Consider the following 15645-nt stretch of genomic DNA (forward strand, 5'->3'; position numbering starts at 1 on the left):
ATTTATTTCATATTCATTTTTATCCTCACTACTAGAGGATGGAGTGTCGCTTTTCTATGAATATACTTGCTCTTTCATTTCTTTTTCATTACTCTTTTCTTCTTTAGTTTCACCATCATCTTTTTATTTTCTTTTTCCTTTTTTTTTTCGTTTCAAAAGAAATAAAGACAATCTTTTTCATCTTTTCCACCATCATCTTTTTTTTTTTTAGTTTCACCATCATCTTTTTCATCCTCTTTCTTGATCTCCAATCTCTTTTTTAACTTTTTCCAAGTCTTCCTTTCAATTGCTTTTGTGTCGAAGTTAGTGCCTGTTAGAATTAATCCATTGCTATCTACAATTGCAGAATCGACTCCTAACACGTACAAATAAAATTAATTAAATAAAAAACATTGTACAAAAAATAAATAATAAAAAGAAAAATATTCAACCATTTATTTATATTATTTTAGATGGTGTTTCCATGATGCAATAAGGATTCAAAGAATTTAAAAGTCATATATATTTTACCTTCACATTTTGTAATTGTTTTTTCTAGTTTTTTTGGGCAATTAGCACAACATTGGAGGTTTACACTAAATTTTATTGTCACCTAAGAAAATACCAAATTTGAAATATGAGATGATGAAAAAAACAAAAGTAATGGAAAATGTAAAATTTGAAAGTTGGAAAGCAATAGAGGTGAGTAGCAGCTATACCAATCTGTCCAAATCGATCGAACCCAACCGATCCGCGGGTATTTTAGACAGATGCGTGATGACGAGCGAACGGTTGTGAATTGATTTTTTTCAATCCGCCTAGTTTTAGACAGATGGTGGATTTGAAGTTCTTTTGGCTGCAACCGAACCGCCAAACCGCGAGCACCCCTAGTTATTTGTAAAACTTTATATTTTCAATTTGTTTAGATATTTTATTTGTGTTTTCAATTGAAAATGAGTTTAAATATTTTGTTGAATATATTCTATTGAAAAAAGTTTTCAACTTAGATATATTTTTTGAATTGAAAAAAATAAATGTATTATTTATCTATATTTTTTGATTTTTCAATCTAACTCTAAAAATAATAAATAAAAAAGAAGATATATGCTAGTTAGTTTTTGTTTTCAAAAACAGATATGGATGTAACAATACAGAGGCATATAATCTCTACTACTGCTCTGTTCATGGTTTTGGTGGTTTGAATTGTTTTTATATTTTAAGAACTATAGATTATAATACTTTATATGTGGATGAGGTATGCTGTGATTGTAATATGTGAATAAAGTATGCAGTGATTGTAATACTCTAAAATTTTAAACTTTTTTTCTTTAGATGAGGCATACTGTAGTGATCCTAGTTTTGCCACTTCGCTGAGTATGTCGGGGATCAAGCTACCCGGTCAGCTCGCAGGAGTCGAGAGGCAGCGCCCTAGTGGGGTTGAGGGGCAGCGTCCCCGAAGCAAAAATGCAAAATGCATTAGAAGTTACTTGTCCGCTCAAGCGGCCGTCTATGCACTCGAGCGGAAAAATGTTTATTTCCAGAAGTTTGACCTGTTTGCAAAAGTACTGGAAAAGTATATTTGACGCTCGAGCGAGGCTTTCCACGCTCGAGCGGACCATGTTATATCAGTTTGTGAATCTGATATTTCAGATCACTTTTGTATATCTGTCTCTCTAAAAATCTTTTCCTCTCCATTCTCTCTACATTTTCCTATGCCAAATTGGATTAAAACATTGATTTCTCACTATCCATTAGAGTTCTGCCATAGGTTCTTTATCAAAGTTGGTTAACTTCTCGAGGGCTTCGTTGTGTGCGGTGAAGATCAAGCTTCGACACCGTTGATTTTGGGGGTTTCATCTCATTTTTTTTACAAAACTTGAAGTAGGGATTTTCTTAGAGTTATATATATATTTCTGCAAGATCTATATGATTTTTGAAATCATCTTTCGATAAGTTTAAAAATTGATTGTTGATTCGAGAAGTTGAACGATTTTGAAAGTGGGTTTGTCTCTTATTCTTTTAAAATGATCTTATGGGTTTTGATTTTCGTTGATTGAAGAAAATATGATTTTGAAAAGTTTTTTTTCAAAAAATTTGTGTTGTAGAGTTTTGGTGAAAAAACCTAAAATTTTGGGATTTTTTTAAGAAGACTGAAAATCCATGAATGATATTGTTATATTTATTTTGTGTGTCAAAATAAATGGATGTTTGAAAATTTTCTTATTTATATTTATATAAATGATGAATTTCAGGGAATATGAGAATTGTTGCTCATTTTGGAAATTATTGTTCAAAATGTTGAAATAGTCTTGAAATAACTAATTGTTAAGGATACTTTAGAAGAGAGAATTCTGTTATTCCTTGGATGATGAATTGGAATAAAAGTTTTATATTCATCTTGTGAAATTGGCATATCAATTCATTTGATTTACATTAAATTTTGAAAATTGATTTGAAAACTTGCATTGAGAAAAGAATGTTGAGAAATAAGTTTTCATGAAATGGTTTTGAGGTAAATATGTTGGTAAGTCTTGATAGATGGTGTAGATGATATTGAATAAGTTGGCCTGAGAGTCCGGGGTGAAAGCCCGAAAATCTGCGCAGATAGGTGTCTAGCCTTCCGGTTAATACCGGTAAAAATGACAATTTGATAGTACTTGTATAGTCTACTTGCAGACACTGACTTAGGGATTACCAGAGTCGTATTTACCGCCCTTGAAATAAATTGTTAAGTTTTGAACAATTGAAATTGCATGATATCATTGAGCATGACGGTTTTCAAAAGATGAAAATGTGATTTATCTTTAAAAAGGGCATAGCATGGCATGTGCATTTCATTTATTAAGACTTGTATAAAATGTATATACTTTGTTAAGAATTTTCTATTGGGTTTTATGCTCACCTTACGGGATTTTTGTGCAGGAAAAGATGTGGTGATTCCACCCAACTAGAGGCGTGGAAGTATGTGTGTTGAGAGTATAATGCTCTCATTTTACTGTGACTCTGTGTATAAGCCAAGGGCTATGTTTGTGCGGGTTTGAATAACTGTTTTGTGTAACTAGGCTCAAGCCTTGGAAACTTGTAAACCCTTGGGGGTATTTATTTGTATATTTACTTGTTGTTATATTAATGTATTGTTGCATGAAGAACTATTATATCATGTAATGTAAATTTGGAGATTTATATTCGGTTTTCCTTGAAAGAGCCATGATTGTTGTCTTATCATTTGGGGTAGAAATTTGGGACGTTACACATACAATGATTGTAATACTTTTTAAATCATTAACTGTAATACTTTTTTTTTTTTTTTTGAGGAAGTGTACAAGTTAAATTATATTGAAAATTTATAAAATTTTAAACCGCAAAACCGATCCGCATCTATCTGCCAATTCGCTCAATCCACATTCGCCGGATTGGCGGATGGATGCGGATTGATTTTCTCTAATCCGTCAATTTAGCGGACGGATGGCAAATTGAAGGTTTCATGACCGCAACCGACCCGCGGCCACCCCTAAAAAGCAACATACAGTAATTGCAAAATTTAAAAAATAAAACAAATAGTTGTTATAGCAAATAGAAAGGAATTTAGTTACTTGCTGCATCATATGGTGTTCTATATATAATTAAGCATAATTTATAGAATTTCCTTTCATTAACTTGGAGATTTTTTTTTTCTTCCAAATATTTCGTAATTACTAGTAATAATTATATTTGGCATGCTGATCATTATTCCCATGTATATTTGATATGAAGAATTGACAGCACTAACACATATTATAAACAAAAATTGGATAAATTATATATAGTTATGTTTTTTTTAATTCTAATTCTAGCTATTATTGCTGGTGCATAACACTAGTATAAAAATAAAAAAATAAATCTAATTACTTGTTACCTTTGGTATCTATCTATGTCCGTCTTCTTCTTTTATTTATTTATTTTTAGAATCAATCTTTTTATGAACATTAATTGGAAGAGATTTACAACCTCGTGTGATTAATCAATATGATTCTTAAAATTAAAATTCTAACTTATTATCAAATTGGATGCAATTTATGATATTCAAACTCAAAAAATAAGAGACAGAGTGATCAAACTAATTTGGCTTTGTTTGGTTTGTTTTTCAAAAAAAAATTTGGAAAAAATTCTCTACAAACAAATTTTCAAGAGTAATCAAACTAAACAAATTTTTCTAGAAAAAATCTCAAAATTTTGTTTGGTTACCTACTTTCTAAAATCACTCTCTCTCTCTCTCATACATCAAATCAATCACTTTTTTTAAAACTCTCTCCTCAAAACAATTTATGAAAAAAAATAAACCAAACAAGTTTTCGTACTTTTTATCTCAAAAACTACTCTACAAATACAAACCAAACAAACCGATTTTACTAAATTAGCAATCAAACTCATGATGGGAATCAAATAAATCCTAAAAAGTTGTCGTTTTCTTCTAATAGCAATTATATATAGTCAAATGTGTGATGTTACTTCAAAATATCACGTTTCTTGCATCTAAATATCGCATATCTATTTTTTTTCCCGCATACAAATTCAATATTTTTGCACTTATCTATCTATTCTAGACATTAATATTATTTGAATGTATTGATTGATTAACATGATATATCTTAATTGGCTGCCAATCTACAAAAACATTTCCATGGTGTCGAGAGCAATGAATAAAAGCTTTAAGACTGTGTTTGAATCATAAATTTTGATAAAAAATTTAAAAAGAGAAAAGAAAAATATAAATAAAATATGAACAAAATATAATTACATTTTATTCATTTTTCTCCTTTCTCTTTCTAAATTCATAATCCAAATACAATTTAAAAACTTCGTTGATTATGAATTTTGAATTAAAACCTCTATATCTACTTAACTTTCGCACATCTCCAATCTCTCTTTCTCCACAACCAGTTTACCATCCACCATTACTACTGGCAACCCAACAATTTAATAAAGCACAATCATATTATAAAATCATAAAATCTCTTTAACCATTTCAAGAATAAGAATAATCTTGTCTTTGAATGTGACAGAGGCTAGCATAACCTAGAGGGGCAACTCAGTGGAAGATAAAAATGTCAAATTTAAATAATGCGCATGGCATTAGGGGTCCCTTGTTTCAGAAAGAGAGAGAAGAGGATTGTGAGGAAAGAGATGATGGTAAAAAGGTCAATTTACATGTTTCATTAGTCCACAAACAATAGTATCAGTTTCAAATGATAGGAAATAATCCGCAGAGAGACCAAACCAGACTAGAAGAGATGAAGTTAAATTTGTCCAAGAAGCAATGAAAATGCAAATTCAAACCACAAATCTAAAGAAGAAAAGAACGATTTCATTGCATCATTCCCTTTTATAGACGAAATGTGACTCATATCTATGAACAAAGCTGCCGAAAAAACAAACTAATTAATCATACTCGAACTTCACATAATAACAATAATACTAATAATTATAAGGAGAAAACGATAATAACAATGCCACAGCTCAGCAATAGACAAAACCAGGAAGAGCCCATCATACAAAATTTCCCGGAATTCTCTGATCTATAAATACTCAATATTATATCTACGAACACCCTCGCAAGGGCTACCAATCCAAAAATTAAGCTTACAAGAAAGATAACAATTCCCTTGTTCTCCATATATATCTGATTCACTCTAACCTTTTCAACCTCCAACCTGCATGCATTTAAATTTAAACACACTTGTAAGCAGGAATTGGATAAAAGTGAAAGACTAAAAAATCTGCCTTTTAACATACAAGAATGAAAATAGGAGTCAAAACAAAAGCAGCTCAGTGAGAAAGAATGACAAGTCTACTAAACATTCAAACTCTAAACAAAATGGTTCGACATTTATACTACCTATTTTTTTTTTTCACTTTTATGCTGCCATAGACTAAAGACTTGGAACATCTATATAGTTTTCAATAGTTTCTTGAACCTTTTTTTTTTTTTTTGGTGGTAATTCAATAGTTTCTTGAACCTCAATTTTTTCAATCAAAGAAATGAAGCCTTAAAATCTTTTAAACCAAACCAAACCAAGCCAAGCCAAGCCTTAAGTCCCATCAAATGGGGTCGGCTACATGAATCCTTCTTCTCTACGCGGCCCTATCAAAGGCCATTTCATTAGTCAAATTAAGTAGATTCATATCTCTATTTAAAACGCTAGGCAATATTAATCTAGGCCTACCCCGTCCCCTAACACTTCCATCTACCGTTACAGCATCACATCTCTTCACTACTGCCTCTGTTAGTCTCCGTTGAATATGACCAAACCATTTCAAACGATTCTCTCTCAACTTATTTTCTATCGGTGCTACTCCTACCCATTCCCGAATACACTCATTTCTAATCCTGTCTTGTCTAGTCTTACCACACATCCACTTTAGCATCCTCATGTCAGCCACACTCATCTTATCTACATATTGTTTCTTGGTTGCCCAACACTCCGTCCCATACAACATAGCTGGTCTAATAGGCGTTCTATAAAACTTACCTTTTAGTCTAGTGGGTATTCATTTATCGCACAATACCCCAGACGCACTTCTCCACTTACACCATCCCGCCTTAATCTTATGGGCCACATCTGCATCAATCTCTCCCGCTGTTGTGATAATCGACCCTAGATAACGAAAGTGTTCACTCTTAGGCAATTCTTGGTTCTCAATCTTTACTTCTCCTCTGCTTTCATTGTTACTGTTACTAAATTTACACTCCATGTATTCTGTCTTAGTTCTGCTTATCCGGAATCCTTTAGATTCAAGAGTTTTTCTCCAAATCTCTAACTTTGTGTTAACTCATTCTCTAGTCTCATCCACTAGCACAATATCGTCTGCAAAAAGCATGCACCATGGCACGTCATCCTGAATATTTATCGTCAACTCGTCCATAACTAAAGCAAAAAGATAAGGACTTAAGGTAGATCCTTAGTGTAACCTTACAGTGATAGGAAATTCATTTGTCTCTCCAGCTGGCGATCTAATAGTGGTCACCATCCCTTCATACATGTCCCTAATCACGTCAATGTAACCTTTTGTCACCCCTTTCTTCTCTAACACCCACCATATTATATCCCGGGACACTCTGTCATATGCTTTCTCAAGGTCGATAAACACAATATGAATGTCTCTTTTCTTTTCTTTATACTTTTCTATTACTCTCCTCAGTAGATAGATCGCTTCCATTATTGACCTACCAGACATAAACCCAAATTGATTCTCTGACACCTCTGTTATATCTCGCAATCGGCGTTCCATCACCCTCTCCCACACTTTCATTATATGGCACATTAGCTTGATTCCTCTATTGTTGTTACAATTCTGGACATCACTTTTATTCTTATAGATTGACACTAAAATACTCTTCCTCCACTCATCTGGCATGTTCCTAGTCAACAAAATTTTGCTAAACAACCTAGTCAACCAACCAACTCCCTTTTTACCCAAACACTTCCAAGCTTCAATAGGGATATCATCGGGTCCTAAAGCCTTATTTGATTTCATCTTCTTAAGTGCAATTTTCACTTCAAAGTTCCTAATCCTGCGATAGAACCTATAGTCTTGGTTTATCGTATTACTGGCTATTTCTTCCCTTAAAATCTTTTAAACATTGAGATAATTTCATGATTGATAGTTTTTCATCAAAACCCATATATAATGCCTGTTTGGTAAAAAAAAAATTCAACTTAAATAAGCTTTTGGCTTAAATTAAGCAATGTTGGTGTGTTTGGTACGACTTATAAGACACAGATTATAGCTTAATTTAAGTCATTTCCGACTTAAATCTGAAAGTTGCTCCAAGGGTGCTTATAGATTTAGCTTAAGCACGCAGTTGATCCTGGAGGGGCAAAATGACTTAAATGTTCCTCCAAAACTTAAGAAATTACGAAAATGCTAGTATATAAACACAGTTTTGAGTTCAAACTAACATTGTTCACTCTGAGAGAGAGAGAGAGAGAGGGGGGGCGATTTTCGGTGTGAGAGGCGATTTCCGGCGGTCAGATGTGATTTCCGGTGAAGACGACGATCACCAACAAAACTATCACCAAAGCAGAGGAGGACCACGATGAGGGCTTTGGCGGTCAGATGTGAGCTCTGAAACCACACACAATCACCAAAAAAATCGAGAGAGAGAGAGAGAGAGAGTGTGTGTTCTCTCAGATATAATGGATACCAAAGCACAGGAAGACGACGATGAGGGCTTCGGCGACTTCACGTTTGTGTCCTTCGCCTATCACACTCTCCATTCCGATCAGATCCACGGTAAAAAATCAACCGTCGACTACAATGACGACGAATGGGGCGATTTTGTGGAATTTCCACTTCGATCCGAGCTCTCTAGTGGTCTCTCCACCACCCAATTGCTTCCCAACCCTTCAAAACCTTTCGACCCATTTGGGTTCTTCCCCGATCAGTCAAACACACTCAGTGGATGAAGCCCGGCTCCGACAAAGGCAAAGGCAAAATCAGATCTAGGGTTTTGCAAAATTGTAATGAAAAAAAAGGGGAAAAAAAAAGAAAAAGAAAAACAAAATTAACTTTTATTAACTTCCATTTAATTTATTTCACAATTATTGATAAAAATTGCATAATTGCACAATTTAAATAAAGAAATAAATTGCACAATTGTTATATTACTAATTGCTATGAAAAAAAATAATAAATTAAAAAAATAACAATTGTTATATTGTTAATTGTAATAAAAAAAAAAAAGCAAAATTAATATTATAAAAATGGATATTATAAAAAAAACTATTATAGCTTCTATTAAATAAAAACAAAGTTAACTTTTATTAACTTCTATTAAAAATGGATATTATATTACAAAATTAATGGAAAAAAATGAAAGAAAAAAAAATTGGATAATGAAAAAAATTTGGACATTTAAAAAAAAATGGATATTATAAAAAATGGATAATGAAAAAAAAAAACTGGACGTTTATAAAAATGGATATTATAAAAAAAACTATTATAACTTCTATTAAATAAAAACAAAATTATAACTTCTATTAAAAATGGATATTATATTACAAAATTAATGAAAGAAAATGAAATACAAAGAAAAATATTATAACTTCTATTAAATAACTAATTGAAATTAATATAAAGAAAAATAATAAGTAATGACATCACAACATTAATATAAATACATGGATATTAATTTATATTAATTGTAATGAATTAATAAATTAAATAAAAAAAGTAATGATGCTAATTAAGCAATTAATTGACACACTAATTAATTTATAATGAAAATTATAATTTTTGTAATACTAATTATTTTAACTTTTATTAATGAAATAACTTTTTTAAAATTAAAACTGAAAAAATAACAAAATAATCATTTTTTATATCATATAAGGGCAAAAAGGACAATTACACAGCAAAAAATTATTTTACAGTTAAATCCATAATCCCACAGTTGCATCAAATAGGTTAACAGCTTATATTCACAGCTATAAGTTATAATCCATTAAGTTATAATCTATAATCATTTTTCCATAGCTCTACCAAACAGGGCCATAGTTCCATTGCATACTTAGGCCTTGTTTGTCATAACTTAAAAAGTCAAAAACTCACTATCCTATTTTATTTATATCATCTTATTTAAGTCACATCATCTCTCTACCATATCACTTCAAACCCAACCCATACTCAACTCATATTTCATAAAAAGTCAAAAAATACACTTACTTAAATCATCCCAAACCACCCCTTAAACTTGGCAATTGGAGTAACATAGTCATAGATCAAGAGCATAGAGTTCTATGGAACATTATCAAACCAAAAGCATCTGAGGTGTTGAAAGCCATGAATTACGAAGCACGGACCCCTCTGCGGAAGTCACACACTGGTGTTTGATAGTTGAACACAGACACATTGGGACATGTTGGGGAACGTTGTGTTTTTTTTTTCCCCTTCTAATTTTTTGTTTTTTACTGAAATAGCACAGCCAAGATTGATGAATTTGATGAGATTAAATACTTGACATAAAAGAAATGTATAATATTCAACAATATGACAACAAATATAAAAAATTATATGTTTTGCACACGTGTTCCCAACATGTCAAGTTCTGCATTTTTTTAAAATTTGAGTGTCCATGTGTCTGTGTTGTGTCACGTGTTCGTGTCCGTGCTTTCTAGGCCATGAATAGTGGAGAACCAACAAGGAGCTCAAGAAGATGCAAGCACAAAGGGTTAACTGGGTTGGGGTTGCAAGTCCTGTCTCAAGTGATGGTGGATTTTTCGACTAGCCAGGTGTATTCATGGTTTTTATTTTGTCCACAAGTATGGATAATTTACCTAATATGTAGAATCAGAACGTGAAGTTGTTCAGGTGGGTTTGGGAGGGCTGTGGTGTTAGGGGTATTTGGGAGATTTTGCGAATTAAAAAAAAAAAGGATCTTCAGTGTTTGTTACTCTCTTTCCTCTTCTTCTGATTTCTCCAATGATAAGAATCAAACCATCCATGCCAGTACTGTACCACTGAGCTAAAATGGATTTCAAATTCACTCCATTTCTTAGTAGAATAATGTAGTTTTGGTCCTATAAATCTCTCTTGGCCTTGTATGACTCGGTTGACACCTACAACCAATAACCACAGTACAAATAGTCTGAAGTTTCCAATTAGGAATTTAGGACAGTACCCCAACCCCAACCCCACAACTAAAAACACCACCAAAAATAAAACCAAAAAAAAAACAGAAAAGAAAAGAAGTAGAGTAAGAGCAATTCAACCAACAGGTGCTTTATCAGAAATTTTAATTTGTAAACTAGACTGAAAGTCCAGCACAAGCACTAAAGGAAATATGACATGATGCAGAGAAAACAAAAGGAAGGAAGAAACCAACCTGAGAATAGCATTGTCCCGGAGTATATTATCCAGCTGCATAGAAACGAGGGATTTCCAAGAAATAAGATCACCAACTTGTTTACTCTGCACGAGCAACAAAATGTTTTAGAACACATCGAGAACCTACTACAAGTGAATAACACAAACAAAAGTCCTAACACCACAAGAATTCACCTACCATGATCTCCTTGCTGCCAAGAAAACTCCTCATGTCCAATCTGATCTTCTCTAGGAGAACATCTTTCTCTCCTATTTCTATGTCAAATTCTTTGAAAATGCTGCCATATCTTGAATTTAATTCCTCAAGATATCGCTCCAAAACTGATAAACTTAAATCCAATGTTCTAACTTTCTGCATTAGTATCTTGAGAACAGTGTCCCCAGGCATCCTGCCATTCTGTTGATGACGTATTTCTTCAACTGGATCAGGCACATTAATTGTAGAAAGTTTATATTTCACATCAGTGTTTTGAATAGCAGACTCAGATTCCTCTTCAACATTACTATTTGGATTAATATCACCCTCATTGTGAACTGGCTGGGACGACATTTGCTTCTGCTCATCACTTTGTTCATCATCAGATACAAACAAATTATCCTGAACAGAAATCAGGTCCTCGAGCATCCTCTCAACTGCATCCACTCCATAAACTTCCACGACACTCAGTGTGCAGTAGAACTCTGAACCATAATGTGTCAAAAGATTGACCTTCAGGTATCTCACCCATTTTGGCTCCTGAAGAACAAACCTTTGAGCATGCTTCACATTCTCAGCAGTGAAATTGCCAAGTTTAACCCATGTATCAGTTGGATAAGCTGAACTACCAAGAAGCTCAAAATCCTTCAATTTCGACGAGTAATGCTCAAAATTTGCAATTTCGATTGTATCCACTAAGGTTTCTTCCGAAAGTTCTATGATGACAAATTTCTCTTCAGCTGAACATGGACTTCGAAGATACTTATCCTTGTCTCTGCATAAGATGTTTGAGGCACCTTTGGCTTCCTTATTATAAGACAAGACCTTTGCCCCCTTTGAAGCAGAAGCATAATTATACTCTCTGCCACCAGGCTCCATTCTGTGTATTATGCTTCCAGCCTGACCAGTTACAGATTTACTTTTGGAATTGAACGCTTTGCTCTTAAATTCATCAAGACCCAGATGCACAGTACGTGGTAGCCTGCCAGTTTTTGAACCCAAATTGGTGCTCTCCACCTCAGCTTGCTCTTCGACAGCTGCAAAATATTTTTTACTCCCTTCGCTAGATTCTAATTCAAAACTGGTACTCTTGGTTTTAGGCTCATTTGTGCTAACTTCTAGTTCACAACTGGTACTCTTGGTTTTAGGACCAGTTGTGCAGAAATTCTCATGCTCCTCTGACTCAATTTCCACCAAAGGATTTTTATCTATGGAACAAGAGCCCTTATTAAGTCCGGGTTTATCTTCATCCCAAGTTTTTACACCAACAGGAAATTCTCCAGATCCATCTAAATCAAATTAAAACAAACACACACACGCACACACACCCCAAAAAAAAAAAGTCAGAATAAGTTACAGCCACAAGCTGAGATTCCAACAATTAAGAGTGATTATGTCAAATGGAAAATAAGATCAAAGATGAATAGAGGCTGTTACAGTATGCATAATCTATCCAAATTCATATAGAAGGCAAGGATTCATGTGTGTATCCACAAACACATTTCACGAGTTCGAGACATAAGGGTATTTTAACACACCCTTCCTTTAGGAAACTGCAGTCCTCCCCTTCATCATGCCTAGGCTCCTTCCATCCATCTTGCACATTTAAAGGAAAAGATTTTAAAAAGGAAAAGGGAAAAGATGCTAATCCATCCATCCCAGTCTAAGAAGCACGGACATGGACACGTGACACATCAAAGTGACAATTTAAAAAAAAAAAATGCAAGACACAAAGCATGGTGGACACGCTTAAGATATAAGGTTTTATATATTTATTACATGCCATACATATGCATATTTCATTCAAAGTTAATTATATAACATAACACAAATTTCTAAAGTTAAAAGGGTTCATGTGTGTATAAGTGATGCAAAACTAGGCTCCACAAGTGTCCGAAGCATGTTCAAGCCTAATTTATTTATATAAAATAATAATAATAGGACATATTTGGGCATGTGTCCGACGAGCATCAGTGTCCTTAGAATTGTCCATGCTTCTTGGATCCCAATCAATACCCGAGGACCAGTGTACCATAGAGGCTAAAGGGGTGCTGTATCAAATACCACACCCATTACAGAACCACTAAAATGTGCCAAGCAAAAAAATAAAGCATATAAATAGGAATTTCAGTTGAGACTGACCATTGTAACCATCACCATGACTGATCCAAATATTTAAAAGGAATACGAGCCCCCACAGAACAAGAAGCAGAGATACAGAAACAGTATACAAGTGATTCCTTCCGCAAATTGCCTTCTTCAGAGCTCTTCTTTGCAGAAGAGCTTTACGTGACCTCTGCATTGCATATCAATCCAATCTGCGACGGGTCACCGTATAAGAAATTGAGAAAGAAAAACAAATAGAAACACCAAGCAATGAAAAGGACTCGCCTTTATTTTCAAAATTGAAACATACTCAAAACAATATATGCACATAGATATACTGATATATTACCAAGATCACATTCTCAAACAATATATTCACAAAGATATAACATATATTACCAAGATCCAAGAAAATACATATGTCTCTTGTAAATGAAGGTCTAAACTTATATTGAAGTCAATAAATTGTAATGGGTATTCTTCAAAAGAAGGAACAAGTTCAGCTTGGCAGCAAAGTCAAGCATAAGCACCTTTATGTACAAGAAACACTGTTACACCAAAGCAGATGGTGAAGTGGCTCTCACAACAAACAAATTCTCCAACAACAAATCAAGTCCTAGACTTTTTTGTTTTTTTAAGATAGGAATCAAGTCCTACTCAATACTTCACTTTTCTAAAAGAAAAACTTCAATTGAATTTACATATAACATAAGGGTGAAAAACTACACAGCAGACAAATCCAAAACAGAGAAGAGAAATCTAAATTCTTTAAAGTCTTGAACTGCAAAGATTTGATCTCATCATCAATCAAACAGATTAAAAAAAAAGAACACAGGGATCTATATATATATACACAAATTGAAACATGGGTTTGATAGATTACAAAGATTAACAAACAAAATGAATGAGAGAGTCAATTATCAGAACAAATCAAATGAACTGACCTGAAGTTTGTATATATATATATAGTATTTGTTGGGATGGCCAACAAACAGAGCAACTAATAGCTGGAATTCTCAAGATCAGAAGCCGAGTCCAAAGCAAATCGCAATAGTCGAGACGGCATCGAAAAGACCCAGACTCAATTTCAGCCTTGTCAACTATACAACACACACACACATATATATATATATATATATTGCCTTGGTTTCTTCAGTAACGGTCTCGCGGCCGAATGTCTGATCTCTCTCTAGATTTGAAAATAAATAAATAAATAAATAAATAAATAAAAGCTAATTTAACTCGGTTTCCTTTTAATTCTCTCTCTCTCTCTCTCTCTCTCTCTGACTTCTATTTGAAATCTAAAAACAGAGATGTTTTTTGAAACCCCATTTTTCAGGGTTGATAAAATTGAAAACAGTTGCAGTTTATTATATTTATACACGTAAGTAGAGTAAAATTTGCGAACAAGAATTTCGTTTTGTCTCTATTCACTGCAACAAAGAACTTTCTAGGTCTCTCAAATCCACCAACATGATCATCCCTTATATATATAGATATAGAGAGAGAGAGAGAGAGAGAGAGAGAGAGAGAGGAGAGAAATGGAGAGAAGGTGAATTTGGAAAGAAAGGAGGGGCTACCGGGGAGCGGAGGGAAGAAGAGTGACAGCCAATCAGAGATTGAGGGGTGGAGGGAGGATGACGTGTCAGTGGGTACTTGGATCCAATGAGAGTAGACCGCGTGGAGTAATGTGGGATATGGTGAGTGGAGGAGATTTCTTTCTGGTGGTGGTGGGCACTCACTCGCTGACAATAGGGAAGAGAGAGAATTTTGCGTGTGGAGTGGAGTGGAGTGTCGATGAGGATGAGCTGGACAACAGTAGCAACCGCGTCTTTGGCGCTTTGCCCCGACTTGTTTAGGAAAAATGGGATCTGGAGTGTCTGCTGTGTTGGGCACAGTAGGTACGGTTGTGCTGTCTTATAGATGTTTTTTAGGATTAGTTTTAGTAATTTGAACCGTTTATATTTTAGAATATATCAAATAAAATATATTTATTAAAAATTAAGTTAATTAGATATCGTTAATGATTTTATCTACTCACATTAGTATTCATTTTAATAGTTTAAATCACAATATCATTTATTTTTATAGATACAAATGTGAGTAAATGAAAAAGTTAACAATATCTAATTAATTTAATTTTTTACAAGTATAATCTATTAAATATGTTCTAAAATGTAAACGATTTGAATTATCAAAACGAATCCCGAAATGAGTCCATAGGGTAGTACAAAAGTGCCTACTGTGCTGGGGCACAGTTTGCACCCCAAATCCAAAATAGAGAAATGTATCACATTGATTATTTTGATCCTATTATTAAAAGTTTAAAAAAATTATTAAATTCAGTAATATGTAAAATAGATAAATAAATAATGATTAAAAAAATTATAATAAAAAATTACCTTAGATATTCTGACTGTTGTCTTTATAAAATATGTATAAAAAAAATATTATATACTTGCTTAAAACAATTCATGGGATTCATGCGTCCCATTTTG

At 33.4% G+C, this 15645-nt stretch overlaps 1 protein-coding gene across 1 annotated transcript; it reads right to left on the reverse strand.

Annotated features, from left to right (window-relative positions):
• Window positions 1-5303: 5303 nt before the first annotated feature.
• On the reverse strand, window positions 5304-14727 carry LOC114283181 (Galactose-binding protein). The gene is made up of 5 exons (XM_028226007.2): window positions 14092-14727; window positions 13184-13359; window positions 11024-12330; window positions 10844-10929; window positions 5304-5669 (listed from the first exon to the last, which is right to left on the reverse strand). The coding sequence occupies exons 2-5, from the start codon at window positions 13341-13343 to the stop codon at window positions 5441-5443; spliced, it is 1782 nt and encodes a 593-aa protein (XP_028081808.2). The 5' UTR covers window positions 13344-13359; window positions 14092-14727; the 3' UTR covers window positions 5304-5440.
• Window positions 14728-15645: the final 918 nt, after the last annotated feature.

This window comes from Camellia sinensis, chromosome 12 (assembly GCF_055761805.1).
Source record: "Camellia sinensis isolate YWXY chromosome 12, ASM5576180v1, whole genome shotgun sequence".
Classification (NCBI taxonomy): Eukaryota; Viridiplantae; Streptophyta; class Magnoliopsida; order Ericales; family Theaceae; genus Camellia; species Camellia sinensis.